The sequence below is a fragment of the Somniosus microcephalus genome, chromosome 2 (assembly GCF_052327205.1).
Source record: "Somniosus microcephalus isolate GS21.2 chromosome 2, FLI_Smic_1.0, whole genome shotgun sequence".
Lineage (NCBI taxonomy): Eukaryota > Metazoa > Chordata > Chondrichthyes > Squaliformes > Somniosidae > Somniosus > Somniosus microcephalus.
The window spans coordinates 135,346,417-135,368,740 of record NC_140988.1 but is presented as its reverse complement, the minus strand read 5'-3'; the positions used below and the strand labels follow the sequence as shown (position 1 = coordinate 135,368,740).

The window sequence follows — 22,324 nt, the reverse complement described above, 5'->3', positions numbered from 1 at the left end:
GCTCCAGGAGAGTGGTAGTAGCTGCCCTGAGGTTTGGTGGCAAAAACAGGAAGGCAGATTATTATTTGAATGGCAATAGATTGGGAGAAGGGGAAGTGCAAAGAGACCTGGGTGTTCTTGTGCACCAGTCGCTGAAGGTAAGCATGCAGGTGCAGCAGACGGTTAAGAAGGCAAATGGTATGTTGGCCTTCATAGCAAGAGGGTTCGAGTACAGGAACAAGGATGTCTTGCTACAGTTGTACAGGGTCTTGGTGAGACCGCACCTTGAGTATTGTGTGCAGTTTTGGTCACCTTACCTGAGGAAGGACGTTCTTGCCATGGAAGGAGTGCAGCGAAGATTCACCAGGCTGATACCTGGGATGGCAGGAATGACATATGAGGAGAGATTGTGTCGATTGGGCTTATACTCACTGGAGTTTAGAAGATTGAGAGGGGATCTCATCGAAACCTATAACATTCTGTCAGGTCTGGACAGACTAGATGCAGGAAGGATGTTTCTGATGGCTGGGGAATCCAGAACCAGGGGTCATAGTCTAAAGATAAGGGGTAGGCCATTTAGGACAGAAATAAGGAGGAATTTCTTCACCCAGAGAGTGGTGAACCTGTGGAATTCTCTGCCACAGAGGGCGGTGGAGGCCAGTTCATTAAATATATTCAAGAAAGAGTTGGATATATTTCTTAAGGCTAAAGGGATCAAGGGATATGAGGAGAAGGCAGGGACAGGGTACTGAGTTTGGATGATCAGCCATGATCTCATTGAATGGCGGAGCAGGCTCGAAGGGCCGAATGGCCTACTCCTGCTCCTATCTTCTATGTTTCTATGTTTCTATGTTCCCCCGTGGAGGGAGATGACTCCTCTCCCTTCATTCTGTCCCCATTGGATTATCCGTTGTAGGCCACAGTCTCAGTGGATCTTGGTTTCCGATCTTCAAGGCACTTCTGCCCCTTGATAGATCATCTGGTGCTGCAGAAGCGACCCCACTGTAGCATCACTGGAAATTTCTTTTTTACACTGGGGGACCTCCTCTTCACAGGTGAACTGCTAGTGGGAGACCACGTGCAAGCTTGTGCAGAGCCCCAGCCCAGGAAAATAGGTTGGCGCTGGAGGCGGATATGGAGGGATGGGCAGAAGTCTATCAAGATGTCATGAATACTCACAGAAATTATTTTCTCCCAGCAACTCTGGCAGTACAGTTGCCAGATAGAAGCTTCCATTTATAGACTATACTTACACAAGAGAAACTACTGAGTAATGAAATGCAGATTTGTTCCACTTGAGTTCCTGATCTCGGCTATGTCATTGTGAAGAGAAGAAGGAAGTGAACAGAGCCCATCATTGCCTCACAGAGAAGAAGGGAGTGAGGTTCAGAGAGAGAGTTGTCCGCATCTGGTAGCAAGTTCACATTGTAGAGGGCCTGGAGGAAATCTTCAGTTTTCCTCTTAGGCACAGCTGGTGCACGGCCTCGGAGAAGGAAAATCATAGCTAATTCCTTCAAAAAATTACACACCTTCAGAATCAGCATTGCAGGAAACTCTCGATTTACCGGCACCCAAATAACCGGAAATCTCGGTTAACTGGCAAAATTCAGGAGTAGGTTCTGTAATGTCCGTGTGTAATTGAGACACGGACTGCAGAAGTTGGTTATAACAGGTGTTGACTGAATGGAGACAAAACTGGAACTACTATACAAAGTTACTGCACAGGCTTATATACAGGGGTGGTCACTACTGGTACTGCAGTATACAGGGGCTGCAGAATATAGTTCCTTCTTCAAGGTACATACACTATAATTCCTCCCCTTTTAGCTAAACAGTACATAACATTCGATTAATAATTAAATAACATATTTACAATTACAGTTGCTATATACATTAGCTGAAGTTAATCAATTATAAATTCAGTCTTTGAGGAGGCTTCCTGATTCTGTCTGGATAACGCCTCTTTGGGGTATCAGGTTCTTCTGGCAAAGTTGATTCGGGATCAACGTCGTTGTTTGGTTCGTCTGCTTCCAATATCACCGATTCTGAGGTAGATGCAATTGGTACTTCGGTTTCATCACCAGGTGTATAGAATCGTGGTGTAGATTTGACGTTTTCCAGTGACTCTAGAATCTGGTCAGCATGGCGTCTTACAATGCTCTCTCCAACGTCCACGGTATACATTAGAGGTCCTTGCCGTGTGCAGATCGTTCCTGGCTGCCATTTCTCTGTGCGGTAGTCCCGGGCCAAAACTGGTTGACCTATCTTGAAACTCCTGGTTGGCCTTTCATTCATATTCTGAAACTGCCTGTTCTCCACATCTCTTCTGATGTTTGGCTTAACCAAATCCAAGCGGCATCTTAGTCTTCGATTGAAGAACATCATGGCTGGAGTTTGGTTGGTAACCGCATGTGTCGCATTCCGGTAGGCAAACAAGAAGTTATCCACCTTGTGTTGTAGGGGTATGTTTTCATTACACATTGCCTTGATAGCCTTCTTGAATGTTTGAACGAACCTCTCAGCCAATCCATTGGTGGCTGGATGATATGGGGCGGATGTGTAATGCTTAACACCATTGTTCTTTAAGAACCTCCGGAACTCTTCAGACACAAACTGTGGTCCATTGTCGGAGCAAATCTGTTCAGGCAGCCCATTTCTGGCGAATATGGTTTGTAAGACTGTGATAGTTTTTTCTGTGGTGGTTGAGGACATTTTTATTACCTCTGGCCACTTTGAATGTGCATCCACCGCAATTAAAAACATCGAGTCCATAAATGGACCAGCAAAATCAATGTGTACCCTTTGCCATGGAGATGAGGGCCACTCCCATGGATGTAGAGGGGCTAGTGGTGGGGCATTTTGGACCTTCTGGCATCCTGTACAGCTCTTGGTCATCTCTTCGATTTCTCTATCGATTCCCGGCCACCACACAAACGCTCTGGCTAAGTTCTTCATTTTTACCCCTCCCAGATGACCCTCATGAAGCTCATTGAGCACTCTATCCTTCAATTTGGGTGGAATTACTACTCTGGATCCACACATCAAGGTTCCTCTGCACACTGACAGCTGTTCTCTTCTCGGCAAGAATGCTGGCAACAGTGGTTCGCCATGTGCTGGCCATCCCTTCACCGTTAAATCATAGACCCTGGAGAGTGTCGGGTCATTTCTTGTTTCCGTTTCTATGTTTGCATTCGTCACAGGTAGACATTCGACTATGGTCGAGTGGAATATCTCCACAGGATCCACTGCAGGTGCTTCTTCCACCGTCGGCAACGGTAGGCGCGACAATCCATCAGCATTCCCATGCTGTTTAGTTCCTTTGTACTCGATGTCATATTGGTGTGCCCCTAGGAAAAGGGACCACCTCTGCAGCCGTTGTGCTGTCATTATCGGGACGCCCTTCTTAGGGTTGAAAATGGAGACAAGAGGTTGATGATCAGTTAGTAGAGTAAATTTCTGTTCGTGCAGGTAGTGATTGAACTTCTTCAGCCCCCACACCAGGCTGAGGGCCTCTCTGTCAATCTGGGCGTAGTTACGCTCAGCTGCAGTTAACGAGCGTGACGCAAAAGCTATCGGCCTCTCTGAACCATCAAGGGATTTATGTGACAGTACCGCTCCAACGCCGTAGGGAGACGCATCACACGCCAGTCTTATCGGTAGTGATGGGTTGTAGTGAGCCAATACTTCTCTTGAAGTGATCAGGCCTTTACACTTCTGAAAGGCCCGCTTACATTCATCGCTCCATTTCCATGCTACTCCAGTTTGTAGCAGGGCGTTCAGTGGGTGCAGAATTGTGGACAAATTCGGCAAAAACTTATGGTAGTAATTCACCAATCCGAGGAATGACCTCAGTTGCGACACATTTTCAGGCGCTGGAGCCTTAACTACCGCTTCAATTTTGTCAGGGGACTTATGTAACCCCTCTTCATCAATCACGTGGCCACAATACGATATCTGTTTCTTAAAAAACTCGCAATTGGCTCGTAGCCCATGTTCTCTTAGTCTAGTGAGCACCTGCTCTAGGTTGGCAAGGTGTTCACTGTCATTTTCACCTGTCACTAGGATGTCGTCCAAGTAACACTGAGTCCCCGGAATCCCTTGCAGGACTTGTTCCATCACTCTTTGCCATATAGCCGGAGCTGATGCTACTCCGAATACCAGTCGATTATACTGGTAAAGACCTTTGTGAGTGTTTATCGTGAGATATTTCCTAGAGGATTCTTCAACCTCCATCTGCAAATATGCTTGCGCTAGGTCAATTTTTGTAAAACGTTTCCCTCCAGATAGTGAGGCGAAAATATCTTCTATCCTCGGAAGAGGATACTGTACTATGTGAAGGACTGGGTTCATAGTCACCTTGAAGTCCCCACAGATGCGAACCTTCCTTGGCTCCTCAGACTTATTGTTTAACGTTTTCTTCATGACAGGAACGATGGGTGTTGCCCACTCGCTGCAGTCTACCTTAGATAACATGCCTGCATTCTCCAGATTCTCCAGCTCTGCCTCGACGGCTGGGCGAATTGCATACGTTACCGGTCTTGCTTTGAAAAACTTGAGAATTGCATTCTCTTCTATTTTTATCGAGGCGGTTATGCCTTTAAGAGTTCCCAGTCCTTGTTGAAATACCTCTTTAGCGTTAGCTAAGATTTTTGCCAATCGTCCAGGTGTGACGTCATCATCCTTTTTACCAGCCACAGTCAGTGCCTGAATGGAGTGCCAGTCTAAACTTATCTTTCTGATCCATTCACGTCCCAATGATGGTGGTCCACCATCTTGCAGTATGTACAGATACAATTTCTGTATTTCCTTGCCGTTGTATTCGACAGGCACCCTTATTTTCCCTCTGGGGTATACTTTCTCCCCCGTATTTGTCTTCAAGACAATGGATGTGTCTTTCAAGGGTATGTGTGAGAATAGCCGCTCGTAGTCTCATCGATTCATGACGGTCAGGGCTGATCCTGTATCCAATTCCATTTTGACTTGGGACCCTGCTATCGTGAGGGTGACCCAAATGGTTCGGTGATCCTCTTTTGCGATTATGTTGTGTAGTTTGAGACAGCTTAGTCTCTTGTTCCCGGATTCACTATCGCTCTTCTGGTCTTCGGAACTACTGTCCGTCATCTTTTGTACTTTCCTGTACTTTTCCTTAGTAGTCTTTTTGTTGTCGTTAGTCTTCTTCCCGGACCTGCAAACTCGTGCAATGTGTCCCATCTTTCCGCATTGCCTGCATGTTTTGTCCTTGGACCAGCAGTCCTTCTGGTCATGGGTTGTTCTGCCGCAGCGATAACATTTTTCAAATCCCCGTGTCATTTCATGGGTGCCGTATTCCTGTGCCTTTTGCTGTATTTCCACAGCTCCCCTTGCTGCTGCTTCGTATGATACTGCCACGCTGAAAGCCTTATCTAGCGTCAGCTCTTTGTCTGAGAGTAACCTCTTCTGGGTTCCTTCACTCAGGAGTCCACAGACAAATTTGTCCCGTAGGGTATCTGCCAGTCCTGCTCCGAACTGGCAGTGATTTGATAGCTTGCGTAGTTCCGTAAGGTAATCAGCATTGCTCTCCTCTTTATGCTGATTTCTCTTGAGGAATTTAAATCTTTCTGCTATCAGCAGCGGTGTAGGATTTAGGTGTTCCTGTAGGATATCAACAATTTCGTTAAAACTCTTCTCCATCGGTTTGACTGGAGTGATCAGGTTCCGCAATAGGCCATACGTTCTTGCGCCCATTAGGTTTAGTAGTACCGATGCCTTTTTCTCATTGGCTACTTCATTTGCCTTGCAATATACTTCGACTCTTTCCACATACGTGGTCCAGTCTTCTATTGCATTATCGAAGGCAGTGATATTGCCAGTCTTCGGCATCTTGGAGATCTAAGATGGCACCTCCCGCGCTTTGCCTTCTTCCCCGATTGAACAAAATGGCGCCTCCCGCGCTTTGCCTTCTTCCCCACTGGATTAAGATGGCGCCTCCCGCACTTTCTGCCTTTTCCGCTGCTGCCAGCGCTGTTGCTGGCGTTTTTATGCCTTGTTGGTGACGCCCTATGGTCTTCGCGCGCTTCCCCCCACGCTGCTGCCAACGCTGCTCTCCACGGTCCCCGTGGCAAACTGCAGCTCCTCGCGGCTTTCTGCGCTTCTAATTTCTTTTTCTTTTATTTTAATTACTGTTCCCGTCATCAGAGCAGACCCTATGGGACACTTCCCTCCATCTTCTCGGGTCTGTATGCTGCCCGGCTTCGTAGCACCGGCCGCGCCCTGTGTGCTCCACCCTCTCTCTCTCTCTCCTCTTCCCGACAACGCTGCTCGGCCCCATTGAAAAGCCACCCGATCGAGCTCTAGCCCGCCGCAGCCCAGGAAGGATCAGTGTACTACCTGCCACCAGCCCGATTAGCTGGAACACCATAGACTGGATAACCAAGCCCAGCTCTCGACAGCCTCTCCTGCAAATCTTCGAATTCGATGAATCAGAGGGTGGTTGCCCATGGTCGACGCCCGTTTCTTCTGTTTGTTTTTTTTTTCTTTTTGGATTTCTTCCTTCTGGCTTCGACCTCCAATAACTTCGCTTCAGGGATGGATCCCCGTGAGGTGGTGCAGAACTGTAGGTAAGTTCGGATCTGTTTGTCGCCAATGTAATGTCCGTGTGTAATTGAGACACGGACTGCAGAAGTTGGTTATAACAGGTGTTTACTGAATGGAGACAAAACTGGAACTACTATACAAAGTTACTACCCATGCTTATATACAGGGGTGGTCACTACTGGTACTGCAGTATACAGGAGCTGCAGAACATAGTTCCTTCTTCATCAAGGTACATACACTACAGGTTCAGTTAAGTTTTTCTTCATATTAGTGGCCGTTTCTTGATTCTTGGCTGTGTAATCGGGGGTTCCTGCACTTGTTGCTAAGCAACAGGGACGCTTGGTCTGTGGCCGGGCTTCTTGCACCTGTTGCTAAGCAACAGGGAAGCCTGGATTTGTTGCTGTGTATGGAGCTCTCATATCTTTTAACTATAACTCTCTGTAATCCGGACTTTTTGATAAACCGGCACCACGCCGGTCCCGTCGGTGCCGGATAAAAAAGAGTTTCCTGTACGTAAAAGGTAATTAGTCTCCCAGACTGTCACCATTTGCTTACTGCCAAAGAGATAAACTGGTTAAGTCCTGGAATTTCTGGCTCACAGCGTCTGATGAGTGTGTCATTTTAAATTGAAAGTTACGTTGGTGTAGTGAACACAGCTTACTGAGTGTGTGTTTCATGAACAAATGGACAAATTGGCTTGAGTCAATTAAATAATACATATTTGGGCTGATTTAATTTCCCTCTGGCCTTTATGAATCTATAGCAAGCAGGCCTCACCAGAAAATCCTGTATATAATTTCAGAATTTTTCTCTATATGATCTTACGAGTTCATATTGGATGTAGTAAAAATCAGGCTGGATTGATAAGGTCCATGCCACGCTATACTGAATTCTAGAGCAGACTGCAGGCCACCTCAAAATACTGCAGGCCTCACATACCAAAATAATTCATCCGCTATTTCTTTAATTTATATGAGCAAGAGCATTTTACAACCTGAAAATGTAACTGCTGAAGATAAATGTCTGTTATATTTAAAACAATGTGACTATAGTAGCCAGATATCACAAAGCCTGCAGCGGTTCAAGAAGGCGGCTCACCACCACCTTCTCAAGGGCAACTAGCGATGGGCAATAAATGCTGGCATTGCCAGCGATGCCCAGATCCCATAAGCGGATTTAAAAAAAACACTATTTATTATAAACACAGGAACTATGGCCGGACAAAGCTATGTCAGAAATATATAGTTTGCATTAAAAATGTTATATTATTGACGTAATCTTATGAAATCAGGCTCCTAGTGTAGACCCTCTCCTATACGAGAATTTGGATGAGCTTCCCACGATTTTCTGTCGCACTTGAAAAACTTGTGGGGGTGAATGCCTGAATTTCTGGAGGTAATTTTAACCAAACCCTCCGATGGAACGTAAAATTAAGTGGGGTGTAAAACAGACAGCTGATCCCATCCAGTTAGTTTTCGCACTGGGTGGGTTAAGTTAAAACTCTCCCAGTCTTATTTGGATGATTTCATGATCCAACATTCCCAGTGGGGAGCAGCAGTGACAGCAAATGCACCTTTGAAAATCATGATTTCCTGTGTTGTGCTTCCTGCGATTGTTGATCCCTGTTGGGAATGATGGATTGTGCAATCACCCTTATGTGCGCTCCCGATGGGTGAGGCTCTGTGCTGGGAGCACAATTTTTAGAAAATGAAAGGGGCCAAAATTCTGATGGCACCACTCTATTGGTAGGAGTGCACCAGAGTGGGCCTCAAATGCATTAATGGAGGAAGATCCAGACCCTGTCCCAAATTGTGAGGACAGGCTCATCTACGTATGTGGAGCAGGTGGCTTGTGCCTGTAAGGGGGCATCTTTGGTGCCCTTCCTGATAGAGGCCTGGAAAATTGGAGTGGTGCCATGCAGTGGGTTGGGATGGCCGAATCTACGGAGGGCAACATTTTGAAGATTGCTCCTAAGGGGGTTCTGAGCCATTGAAGTTCAGCTAGTTTATCTCCTCCTGGATCAATTACCTTTGCTGCAAGAGTTCTGGGGCCTTACCTGAAGCTTGAACAGGCCTCACATCATCTCTCAGATGGCGAGAGTTGCGATGAGGCCTGCCAATCGTGTATGGAAGATTTGTCCTCTCCCCCGTTCCCACCCACCCCACCAACCCCCGCTCCCCAGTGGATAATTTTTCAGCTGCGCAGATGGGGCAAAATCGTGATAAAACGGGGTTCCACCCTTTTCTAATCGCCATCTGGCAATTCCACTGGACAAGTGCCCATGGTCCAGTTGGGATTTTGGGCCCAGAGTGCTTTTAAAGAAAAGATTACTCATATTTTTATCATCTACCAGGTCCCCCTATCAGACTGATGGATGGAGAAAATAAGAAAGAAGGACGTGTTGAAATTTTTATCAATGGCCAGTGGGGAACCATTTGTGACGATGGATGGACTGACAAGGATGCCACTGTGGTCTGCCATCAGCTGGGATACAAGTAAGTAAATGCTCGATCTGACACAGGTGCTGTGCACACCAGGGGAGCCTTTTGAAATAATTTAAAAGATTTATCCTCCCATCTAATTCTTTAAATCAAAAATTTGAAAATAATTTTCGGTCACTAGAATGCCAGGGGATTTTTTTTCAGCCATTGGATCTTCTCCTCCTGGGGTTCCAGGTGAGATTCTAGGTGATATACCTAGTGGGAAATGAATCTAAAATAGTATGAAAACTGATGCCAGTTTATTTGTGTATAGTGAAATACGGGTAAATGCTGAAATAATAGCATAAATGTCAATAAAATTCGACGTGTCAAAATAAAGGATATGCAAAAAATAACCAAAACAAACTATAAAAGATATCCACTTGATTTTTCATGGGGGTTCTCCCGATCGTTCACCATATCTTCAGTGGAAGATCAGTGAACCCCCAGAGAAATGTCATATTCTCAGTTTCTCCGGGGTTTCCACTGATCAGGAGAACCCTCAAGGGAATTCTACCCCATGGTACTTATTAGTGTAAGCTGATCATAGGGCAGGATTTTCATTGTGCCGTGGAGTCGGGATTGGAGGCGTGTGGGGGGTTAAAATCCCGAAATCAGGGGTCCCGACCCCTTCCCGCACCCAAACCCGCCTCCATGCCAGTTTCAAAGGAGCCGGGTACCCGCCCCGCACTGGGACCCGCCTACACGAGGCGGGAAGGGATTAGTGCCAATTAACTGCCTGTTAACAGGTAGTTAACAGGCAGTTTTTAGCCTAATCCCTATTTTTGATGTTGAAGTGTGGGATTCCCGACGGCTCCAAACCACGCCAAGTCAGAGGAGGTGGGCCGTCGGGTTGAAAGACTTGGAGGGGGTCGATGCTCAGGTGAGTGATGTGTGCATGAGTGCAAAGTTAAGTGTATTTGGTGTGTCTAAAGTAATTAAATACGTTTTACATACCTTTTCTTACCTTTTCAGCCTTCCTTCCTTTAGGTCCTGGGAGTCCCTCATCTCACCGGCACAGAAAACAGAATGGCTGCCTTCAGCTTTCTGTGCAGCAGAGATTTCTAACTGAGTCTGTGGAGAAGGACTCAGGTTAGAAGTAAGACTGTCAGTGTTTGACAGCTTCAAACAGCTGTGAAACACTGATATTTCATCTGTCAAAAGCTCTTGACAGATGAAATTGCAGTCTGCGACGTCACGTGTTGCCGGGTGGCCCTTAATTGGCCTGCTGAGCCCACTGGGCGGGCTCAACAAGGTCAATCAAATAAAATCGCGTGGGTTGGCCGCATCTCGATGGAGGCGGGACTACAACCCTGAAAGTTGTAGTCCCACCTCCTACCCGACTCCTGAGTTAAATTCCTGCCCATAATATTTCTAGGAGTATTATAATTTAGTAAAACAGAGTGCATTATATTTCAGTAAAATATTTTGTTCTTGTCGTCATGTGCGAAGTTGACACAGTTTATGGATAATGTTTCAAATTTGCACTCCCAGTAGGGAGGCTTGCCCACCGGGAGCACTTATTGGGAATTTGGGTGCTCACTGCGCATTCAGTCATTTAAATTATTGGTTGTAAAATCATGCAGACCATGCACCCAAATTTCCAATATTCGCTCATGGCGGGAAAGGCTTCTTGTCAGGAGCATGAAGTCAGAAAATTACCCTTTTATTTTGTGCCAAAAAACTATGTTGGTTTCATGTCACGCATCTCACTATAGTGAGATTGACAAGATTTTACTGCTGTATTCTGTCCTGTCACTTTGAATGTGGTTTGGTAGCTCAGGGATTCGTGCCTGTTTGCGTATAATTGTCTGTGTTGCTATTTTTCTGATGCAGGGGTGGAAACTGGTGCCCTCCCTTTTTTTTACCTCTTTCCTTTGCCTCTTCTCTATCCTGAGAGTGGCCAGATCAGGGCATTCAGAAATGTGGGGTAGAACGCATTATAGAGGATGATACATTAGACCCTAATTAACAGGAAACACCATTGCAAATAGGCTGAGTATGGGAAGATTCAGAGGCCTAGAAATTCAGTGGGCTTTGCGCCCAGTTACCGCCCAAATAGGGTTTCTGCGCCAGTGTAAGAGGGTGCGCTGATATTCAGCGCTGCGGTAATGGCGGCGGTAGCCGGTAGCGCTGCGCCGACACCGATGACGTCATCGGTGTGCGCAGTGCCCCGGTTCCGCCCCGCTTCCGGCCCAAACCCCATATTTAGTTGCGGCCGCCTCTTCTGCAGCGGCCGCAAACAGCGCTGGAAAAACGGGGCCGTACTGCTGCGCTACTGGGGCGCTTTAAGGTGAAGGTGCGGCCGGCTGCTTTTTCGGTGGCCGCCTGCCCGCACCTCCTTCCCCGGCCTCCTCCACCCCCCCCCCCGCAGCATTGCCAGCTGCTTTCCGCGAGCCCGGCACTTCTCCGTGGTGCCGGGCTCATTTGCCGGCACAATCCAGCGGCGATCTCGCTGTTGCAGGCACCTCCCCCTTAAGAGAAGGAGGAGGCCTGCAGTACCGCAGCCTGCCGCTCCGCAGCGGGTGGCGCTGCGGCACCTAGCGCGCCGATATTCAGTTTCAGCGCCCCAAGCGGGGGCGCCAGAACCCTTGCATAGCGGCCGCCTTCGAGTTGGGGCGCTGAAACTGAATTTCCGGCGGGCGCAAGTGGCTCCGCGCGCAGCGCTAACTTTTGGGCGTTAGCCTGCTGGCGGGCCTTAACTGAATTTCTAGGCCAGAGATTTGTAATCAGAATTATTCACATAACATAACAACAACTTGCAGGGTGAGGGTTGGGAGTAGAATTAATGGGAACGATAGCATAGTGATTATTTTACTGGACTAGTGAGCCAGAGATAACAACAGAAAATGCTGGAAAAACTCAGCTGGCCAGGCAACATCCGTGGAGAGAGAAATAGAGTCAATGTTTCAGGTTGAAATCCTTTGTTAAGACTTTGCTATCATACTAGTAAGCCAGAGACCTGGACTAATGATCCAGAGATATCAGTTCAAATCCCACCACGGCAGCTGGGGAATTTAAATACACTTAATTAAATAAATCTGGAATAAAAAAAGCTAGTATCTGTAATGCTGACCATGAAACTATCGGATTGTCATAAAAACCCATCTGGTTCACTAATGTCCTTTAGGGAAGGAAATCTGCTGTCCTTACCTGGTCTGGCCTATATGTGACTCCAGACCCACAGCAATGTGGTTGACTCTTAACTGCCCTCTGAAATGGCCTAGCAAGCCACTCAGTTGTGACAAACTGCTACGAAAAACAATAATAAGAATAAAACGGGACGGGTTACCGGCATTGACCTCAGCTTTGGACACAACAACGGCACACCCAGCCCAGATGACCCTGCAAAGTCCTGCTCACAAACATCTGAGGACTTATGCCAAAATTGGGAGAGATGTCCCACAGACTAGTCAAGCAACAGCCTGACATAGTCGTACTCATAGGGCTGGATTTTCATGTAGGAGGCGGGACTACAACTTTCGGGTTCTAGCCAACCCACGTGATTTTGACATGATTGATCTTGTTGAGCCCACCCAGCGGGCTCAGCAGGCAAATTAAGGGCCACCCGGCAACAGGTGACATCACAGATTGACATTTCATCTGTCAAGACCTTTTGATAGATGAAATATCAGCGTTTCACCGCTGTTTGAAGCTGTCAAACACTGATAATCTGTACTCTAAGCTAATTCCTTCCTCTCAGGATGATTTAGAGATCTTTAGAAAGCTGAATGCTGCAATTTTTGACAGATCGTGGCCACTCTGCTTTCTGTGCCGGTGAGATGAGGGACTCCCGAGACCTGAAGGAAGGAAGGCTGTAAAGGTAAGTAAAACTTCTTTAAACACTTTAAACACACCAAACACACTTACCTCTGCACTCATGCACCCATCACTCACCTGAACACCGGACATTTCGACCCATCCAAGCCCATCAGCCCGACGGCCCGCCTCGCTAACTTGGCGTGGTTTGGAGCCGTCGGGAATCCCACACTTCAGCTATGAAAATAGGGATTAGGCTAAAAACTGCCTGTTAACTACCTGTTAACAGGCAGTTAATTGGCACTAATCCCCTTCCCGCCTCAGGGAGGCGGGTCCCAGCGCGGGTCGGGTACCTGCCTCCTTTGGAACTGGCATGGAGGCGGGTTGGGGGCGGGATGGGTTCGTGCCCCCCGATTTCAGGATTCTAACCCCCCCACACGCCTCCAATCCCGCCTCCATGGCTCAATGAAAATCCTGCCCATAGAATCATTCTTCTTCTTCTTCTAAGGCACTCCCTCAGAACCGAGGATGACTTGCTTCCACACTAGAAATGAATTCTCAGGTGACTGATGAGTCCAATGTGGGACCTACAGTCTCTGTCACAGGTGGGTCAGACGACGGTTGAAGTGTTGGATGGGTGGGGTTCTTGGGTTGACGTGCGCTCCTTCTGCTGTTTGCGCTTGGCTTCCGCTTGCACCCGGCGAAGAGACTCGAGGTGCTCGGCGCCTTCCCGGATGCTTCTCCTCCACTTTGTACGGTCTTGGGCCAGGGATTTCCAGGTGTCAGTGGGGATGTTGCCCTTTTCAAGGAGGCTTTGAGCGTTTCCTCTGCCCACCTGGGAGTCTCTTGCTGTGTCGGAGCTCCGAGTAGAGCGCTTGCTTTGGGAGTCTTGTATCAGGCATACCTCGCGGAGGCAGCATTGGTGGTACCTCTCCAGTGCTTTGAGGTGCCTGCTGTACATGGTCCATGTCTCTGAAGCATACAGGAGGGAGGATATCACTACTGCTCTGTAGACCATGAGCTTGGTGCTGGGTTTGAGGTCCTGGTCTTCAAACACTCTCTTCCTCAGATGATCGAAGGCTGCACTGGCACACTGAAGGCGGTGTTGGACTTCATCATCGACGTCTGCCCTTGTTGACAGTAGGCTCCCGAGGTATGGAAAGTGGTCCACATTGTCCAAGGCCTCGTCATGGATTTTGATAATCGGGGAGCAGTACTGTGTGGCGGGGGCAGGTTGGTAGAGGACCTTTGTCTCACGGATGTTTAGTGTAAGGCCCATGCTCTCGTATGCTTCAGTGAAGGTGTTGACGATGGTTTGGAGTTCGACCTCAGAGTGTGCGCAGACGCAAGCGTTGTCTGCATACTGTAATTCAATGACAGAGGATGAGACGACCTTGGATCTGGACTGGAGGCGACAGAGGTTGAACAGTTTCCTGTTTGTTCTGTAGATTGGCTCCACTCCAGCGGGAAGCTTACTGAGGGTGAGATGGAGCATTGCAACCAGGAAGATCAAGAACAGCGTTGGTGCAATGACACAGCCTTGCTTGACCCCGGTCTGTACGTGAATTGGGTCTGTGGTGGATCCGTTGGTCAGGATCATGGCTTGCATGTCGTCGTGAAGCAAGCGGAGGATGGTGACAAACGTTTGAGGACAGCCGAATTTGAGGAGGACACTCCATAATCCCGCATGGTTGACAGTGTCTAAGCCGTTTGTGAGTTCAAAGAAGGCCATGTACAGCGGTTGGTGCTGTTCCTTGCATTTCTGTTGTAATTGACGTGCGGTGAAGATCATGTCCATTGTGCCCCTTAGTGGGCGGAATCCGCATTGCGACTCTGGGAGGAGCTCTTCAGCCACTGGGAGAAGGCTTTCCCTGTGGCAGACAGCAGGGAGACTCCTCTGTAATTACCGCTATTGGACTTGTCACATTTTTTGAAGATGGTCACGATTACAGTGTCTCTGAGATCCCCTGGCATGCTCTCCTCCTTCCAAATAAGAGGAATGCGTTAATGTATTCATGCCAGTAGTGCTTCTCCGCCATGCTTTAGTGCCTCGGCGGGAATTCCAGCTGCTCCTGAGGCCTTGTTGTTCTTCAGTTGTCAGATGGCCTTTTCAACCTCATGCCAGGCTGGGGTTGTGCTGAGGTGGTGGTGGGTAGCATGCTGTGGGATGGAGTTGATGACACTCATGTCGAAGACAGAGTCTCAGTTAAGGGGATCTTCAAAGTGCTCCTTCCAGCGGGCACTGACTGCCTCTCTGTCCTTGATGAGTACCTCTCCGTTCTTGGCCCACAGTGAGGTAGGACCTTGGGTGCTTGGGCCGTAGGTGGTCTTAACTATAGAATATAGAATAATAATAATAATAAACTATATCATAGAATCATACCTTTCAGCCAATGTCCGAGATGCCCCCATCACCATCCCTGGATATGTCCTGTCCCACTGGCAGGACAGACCCACCAGAGGTGGCGGTACAGTGGTATACAGTTGGGAAGGAGTGGCCCTTGGAGGCCTCAATGTTGACTCCAGACCCCATGAAGTCTCATGGCTTCAGGTCAAGCATAGGCAAGGCAACCCCCTGCTAATTACCACTTACCGCCCTCCCTCAGCTGATGAAAACCACTTGAAAGAGGCACTGAGGGTAGTAAGGGCACAGAATGTACTCTGGGTGGGGGACTTCAATGTCCATCACCAAAAGTGACGCAGTAGCACCACTACTGACCGAGCTGGCCAAGTCCTGAAGTACATAACTGCCAGACTGGGGAAGCTGCAACACAGGACATGTGAGCTAAACAGTGGAAGCAGCATACTATAGACAGAGCTAAGCGATCCCACAATCAACAGATCAGATCCAAGCTCTGCAGTCCTACCACAGCCAATCGTGAATGGTGGTGGACAATTAAACAACTAATGGGAGGTGGAGGCTCCATGAATATCCCTATCCTCAATGATGGCGGAGCCCAGTATGCGAGTGCAAAAGACAAGGCTGAAGCATTGCAACCATTTTCAGCCAGAAGAGCCGAGTGGATGATCCATCACGGCCTCCTCCTGAGGTCCCCATCATCACAGACGCCAGTCTTCAGCCAATTTGATTCACTCCATGTGATATCAAGAAATGGCTGAGCGCACTGGATACAGCAAAAGCTATGGGCCCCGACAACATCCCGGCTGTCATGCTTAAGACTTGTGCTCCAGAACTAGCCACGCATCTAGCCAACCTGTTCCAGTGCACCTACAACATAAGCATCTACCTGACAATGTGGAAAATTGCCCAGGTATGTCCTGTCCACAAAAAGCAGGACAAATCCAATCTGGCCAATTACCGCCCCATCAATCTATTCTCAATCATCAGCAAAGTGATGGAAGGTGTCATCGACAATGCTATCAATCAGCACCTACTCACCAATAACCTGCGCACTGATGCTCAATTTGGGTTCCATTAGGACCACTCGGCTCCAGACCTCATTACAGCCTTGGTCCAAACGTGGACAAAAGAGCTGAATTCCAGAGGTGCAGTGAGAGTGACTGCCCTTGACATCAAGGCAGCATTTGACCGAGTGTGGCAGCAAGGAGCTCTGGTAAAATTGAATTCAATGGGAATCAGGGGGAAAACTCTCCACTGGCTGGAGTCACACCTAGCACAAAGGAAGATGGTTATGGTTGTTGTAGGTCAATCATCACAGCCCCAGGACATCGCTGCAGGAGTTCCTCAGGTCAGTATCCTAGGCCCAACCATCTTCAGCTGCCTCATCAATGACCGTCCCTCCATCATAAGGTCAGAAGTGGGATGTTCGCTGATGATTGCACAGTGTTCAGTTCCATTCACAACTCCTCAGATAATGAAGCAATCTGCACCCGCATGCAACAAGACCTGGACAACATTCAGGCTTGGGCTGATAAGTGGCAGGTAACATTTGCGTCACACAAGTGCCAGGCAATGACTATCTCCAACAAGTGAGAGTCTAACCACTTCCTCTTGACATTCAATGGCATTACCATCACCGAATCACCCACCATTAACATCCCGGTGGTCATCATTGACCAGAAACTTAACTGGACCAGCCACATAAATACTGTGGCCACAAGAGCAGGTCAGAGGCTGGGTATTCTGTGGTGAGTTTCTCACCTCCTGACTCCCCAAAGCCTTTCCACCATCTACAAGGCACAAGTCAGGAGTGTGATGGAATAATCTCCACTTGCCTGGATGAGTGCAGCTCCAACAACACTCAAGCAGCTCAACACCACCCAATACAAAGCAGCCCACTTGATTGGCACCCAATCCACCACCTTAAACATTCATTCCCTCCACCACCGGCGTACCGTGGCTGCAGTGTGTACCATCTACAAGATGCACTGCAGCAACTTGCCAAGGCTTCTTTGACAGCACCTCCCAAACCCATGATCTCTACCACCTAGAAGGACAAGGGCAGCAGGCGCATGGGAACACCATTACCTTCAAGTTCCCCTCCAAGTCACTTACCAGCCTGACTTGGAAACATATCGCTGTTCTTTCATCGTTGCTGGGTCAACAATCCTGGAACTCCCTCCCTAATAGCACTATGGGAGTAACTTCACCACACTGACTGCAGTGGTTCAAGAAGGCAGCTCACCACCACCTTCTCAAGTGAAACTAGGGATGGGTAATAAATGCTGGCCTTGCCAGTGACGCCCACATCCCAGGAACGAATAAAAAATAAAGTTAAGTGGGGCAGAGACACCTGCACAGATGCACCTGGAATTTTTGTGGGGTGTCTTCCGATATTCCACCGTAACTTTGATGGAAATTGGCTGGAAAACCTGGAGAAACAGTGAGAATGGCCATTTATGCCTTTTTCTGAAGTTGAAGTTACGGTGGGCGAGCAAAAGAAACCCACCGGAGGTGTTAGCTGATGACACAAAACCTAGGAGCTCTTCACACTTAGTGCTGGAGGTGAGGCTGGAAAGTGCGGGGGAAAGGCACTTGAGGATGTACTTACATCATGGAAGAAAAGGGACCATGCATTATCCTTGCCCTTCTGGAGAACTTGGCTGAGGATGGTGAGGCATGGAACAGCTTAGCATCGTTGAGACAGATTTGACTCTGATTGACAAGGCCAGTCGTGTGCTAGGTGTGTTCAAGATTGTGGCCCTCAGACTTACAGGAGCAAAGATTGGAATTGTACCAGGAAAATGAGAGGAGTGAGAGACAAGGAGTTATTTGAAATGTAATCATAGGCACGGGAGCAGTTGAGCAGGTCAGCAATGACAATGACGTTGTGATGTGTGTGTAGATCCAAAAGAGAGGGAATTGGGAGTTTAGGACTGAATTTGTGAGGGAGATAAGAGGTTCTTTTTCCAGGGTGCCAGGTGAGGGTGGAAGATGGCAGAGGGATATGGGCAGTAGAGGAGACAAGGCATGGTCGAATTTAGTCTTATTGGTGATCAAGACTTCAGAAGTGGGCAGGCACATGAAATGGAAAGGTTGAGCAGAATGGCCATTGATGTGAGTGGGATAGTATAGGTGAAGAGTAAGATTGAGTGAGGACAGGTATCAGAGAATTAGAAGGGGAGGCTGAAGTGTGACAAAAGTTACGCCAACACCATGGTTTGGCTAGGACAAGTGATAGGAATGTGTTGCAATTTGGGTGGGCTTCAGATAATGTGGACACCTTGGACTGTCACACAATGAAGGAATCATAGTGGGCTAAATTCATTATGGCTCATTTTCAGAAGCATAGTGGACAGCACACTTCCAGCGTGCACCTGAACTAGGAGGCCTGAGATGCGACAGAAATTGGGTCTTGGACTTCATTGTAATAATTGGTGCATCTGTCACAGCTCCACAGGCAGCTCGCACATGTGGCCGGTTGCAATTTGGACTGTTTGCCTCACTGGCAGCAACCCTGGGGGATGGGGTGGGGGGTGGGGTGGGATGGGGAATGGGAGCGGGTTGATCGAGGGCAAGCAGTGAAAAAAAACCTGTTTGTTGGTGGCTGCTGGTTCGGCTACAGCAAACGCCTGAAAACCTGAGCAGGCTTGGCACCTGCTCCACTCAGCGCTGTCAAATTTCTCCAATGGGTCCTTAAACAGGCATTAGGTTCTTCATTAACATACTCAAGGGGCCTAATGCTTATTTTATGTGGCCGCTAAGGCAGCCTAATAAAGGCCCTGACTAAGTTAGTAGTCACCTGAATGCACTCATAGATTAGGCCATCGCGTTGCTAAATTCGTCATCTGGCACAACAATGTTGAATTTCTCTCCCATGGTTTCTTCTTGGATGATGGCCATTAATGTGCAAGATTATGTTTTTGTGGTCAAATACCACCTAAACATTAATGATAAATACTTTATCTTCATGAAGACTATGGAGTTGACCTGAAGTGCCCTGACACCCATGAGTCCCACGTGGGACTCCTTGCACTCAAGAGAACCTTGCTATCTAGTGGAAGTTGCATATTGTGAAGGCTTCTTTCACCTGAAAAGTTATGAAGTTGTTACTCTGTAATGAAATCTGTTTGTCTTGCCTGTATTCGTTTTGCACTCATGTATATTACCCTCCCCCACACTGTGTATAGTTTCACTTCCTCTTTCCTGACTAACCTGGAAGGTTCCAGGTCTTGGCTCTTGGCTCCGCCCCTGACTTCTCTTACATAAAGATCTCAGGATCTGTATGACTTATTCCTGTGAGCCAGTCGGTGTGTTGAGATGTTAGCTCTGATCTTAGTGATTAAAAGCCAACTTGTTTAAGTTAATAACTTCTAGTTTTGTGGTTATTGAAGGCACATCAATTTAATTCACCCCTTCTTTAGATTTAGTCCATCGGGGTGATGTTTCTTAAAAGTTGGTATAAGTGAGTCTGTCAGGAGGTTTTGCGGTTCTCAGTGATCGGCGCAAAGCCGGTTGGGGTGCCTCTAGGGGAGTGGATTCTGGTTCCTCCGCTGTCCGGGCCTCCGCAGTGTCTTCCAGGTTATCTGCAGTGTCCTCCAGGTTAAAGTTGGGTATTGATACCTCTGGGCGTCCTGTCTCTTTTTGGTGTAGGTCTTCCTCGGGTAGTCTCTTATCGTTCTCTCCGCTCCCCGAGGGAACGAGGTCTTTTATGGAAACAGTGTCCTCTCGCCCGTCAGAGTATTCCATATAGGCGTACAAAGGGTTTGCATGGAGGACCTGTACCTTTTCCACAAGGGGGTCCGTTTTATGGCCTCTCACGTTCTTCCGCAATAGTACTGTCCCCGGAGACGTCAGCCACGCGGGTAGAGATATGCCCGAGGTGGATTTCCGGGGGAAAACGAACATCTTTTCGTGAGGGGTAGCGTTAGTGGCTGTACATAACAGAGACCTTATGGAGTGGAGCACGTCTGGGAGGACTTCCTGCCAGTGGGAGGTCGGAAGGCCTTTTGACTTTAAGGCTAACGTGACAGCCTTCCAAACAGTAGCATTCTCCCTTTCCACTTGCCCATTACCCCGGGGGTTGTAGCTAGTGGTTCTGCTAGTGGCTATCCCCTTTGAGAGCAAGAACTGGTGCAGTTCGTCACTCATAAATGACGTCCCCCTATCGCTGTGTATGTAGTTCGGCATGCCAAACATGCAGAATAGATTACAGAGACACTTGATGACCGTGGCACTGGTCATGTCTGGGCAGGGAATGGCGAAGGGGAAGCGGGAATATTCATCGATGATATTGAGGAAGTATACGTTACAGTCGGCAGAGGGAAGGGGTCCCTTGAAGTCCAGACTTAGGCGCTCAAATGGCCGTGTGGCTTTGATAAGGTGTGCACGGTCAGGCCTGTAGAAACGAGGCTTACATTCCGCACAGATGCGGCAGGCTCTGGTCATTGCCCTGACCTCCTCGATGGAGTGGGGCAGATTGCGGGACTTTATAAAATGGCATAGTCGGGTGACCCCTGGGTGACAGAGGTCGTTGTGGAGACCCTGTAATTTGTCCGTATGAATGCTGGCACACATTCCCCGTGATAGGGCATCTGGGGGTTCATTAAGGGCTCCCGGCCTGTACATAATATCATAGTCGAACGTGGATAGTTCGATCCTCCACCTGAGTATTTTGTCATTCTTGATTTTCCCCCTTTGTTTGTTATTAAACATGAAAGCCACCGACCGCTGGTCGGTGAGCAGGGTGAAACGTTTGCCGGCTAGGTAGTGTCTCCAGTGCCGCACTGCCTCCACTATAGCCTGTGCCTCCTTCTCAACAGAAGAGTGCCTGATTTCAGGTCCCTGAAGGGTTCGGGAGAAGAAGGCCACAGGTCTCCCAGCCTGATTGAGGGTCGCAGCTAAGGCAAAGTCTGACGCATCGCTTTCAACTTGAAAGGGAATGCTTTCGTCCACTGCACACAGTGCAGCCCTTTCAATGTCCTGTTTGATACTGGTGAAAGCCTCCCGAGCTTCAGCTGATAGTGGGAAGGATATCGATTTAATGAGGGGTCGGGCCTTATCAGAGTAATTGGGCACCCATTGGGCATAATACAAAAAAAATCCCAGGCACCTTTTTAAAGCTTTGGGATTGTGTGGCAGGGGCAGTTCCTTTAGGGGGCGTAATCGGTCAGGGTCCGGTCCAATTACCCCATCTTCCACCACACAGCCGAGGATACAGAGACGGGTTGTGTTGAAGACACATTTGTCTTCGTTGTAGGTTAGATTCAGCTTTAGGGCAGTCTTTAAAAATCTCGCAAGATTTAGATCGTGGTCTTGCTGGTTGTGCCCGCAGATAGTGACATTGTCCAGATAGGGGTAGGTAGCTTGTAGTTTATTCTCGTCAACCATGCGGTCCATCTCACGTTGGAAGACCGAGACCCCATTTGTTACCCCGAAGGGCACTCTGAGAAAATGGTAGAGGCGTCCGTTCGCCTCAAAGGCGGTGTATGGGCGGTCCTCCGTTCTAATGGGGAGCTGGTGATACGCGGATTTGAGGTCGATAGTCGAGAAGACTCGGTATTGCGCAATCTGGTTGACCATTTCTGATATGCGGGGTAAAGGGTAGGCGTCCAGCTGGGTATAAATATTAACAGTCTGGCTGTAGTCAATTATCATCCGTTTCTTTTCGCTATTTTTAACTATGACTACTTGGGCACGCCACGGACTGGTACTGCATTCAATAATGCCTTCCCGCAGGAGTCTGTCCGCTTCCGCCTTGATAAAGTGTCTGTCTTCCAGACTGTACCGTCTACTTTTGGTCGCTATGGGCCTACAGTTCGGAGCGAGATTAGCGAATAAAGAGGGCGGGCTGATTTTTAAGGTTGATAGGCCACAGACTGTGAGTGGCGGCTGGGACCCGCCATATGCTAGCGTGACACTTTCGTGGTGGCACTGGAAGTCCAGGCCCAAGATTACATTAACACAGAGTTCTGGCATCACGAGGAGTTTAAAATCCTTGTAGTCCGTGCCTTTTACAGTCAGTGTTACCACACAGTAGCCCAAAATGTCCGAAGTGTGGGGCTTAGCAGCCATAGCAATTCTGCTCCGTGTAGGGGTTACCGTTAATGAGTGCCACCATACCAGGCTAGGGTGGATAAAACTCTCGGTACTCCCACAGTCAATTAAACAT

The 22,324-nt window shown here is 48.3% G+C and overlaps 1 protein-coding gene across 1 annotated transcript in view; it reads left to right on the top strand.

The window, feature by feature from the left end:
* The window catches only part of prss12 (serine protease 12), a 275,680-nt gene that overhangs the window by 145,064 nt on the left and 108,292 nt on the right, over positions 1–22,324 (top strand). Inside the window, exon 8 of the mRNA XM_085962770.1 lies at positions 8,906–9,047. Coding sequence (XP_085818896.1) covers positions 8,906–9,047 — 142 coding nt within the window. The remainder of the gene's footprint in view (positions 1–8,905; positions 9,048–22,324) is intronic.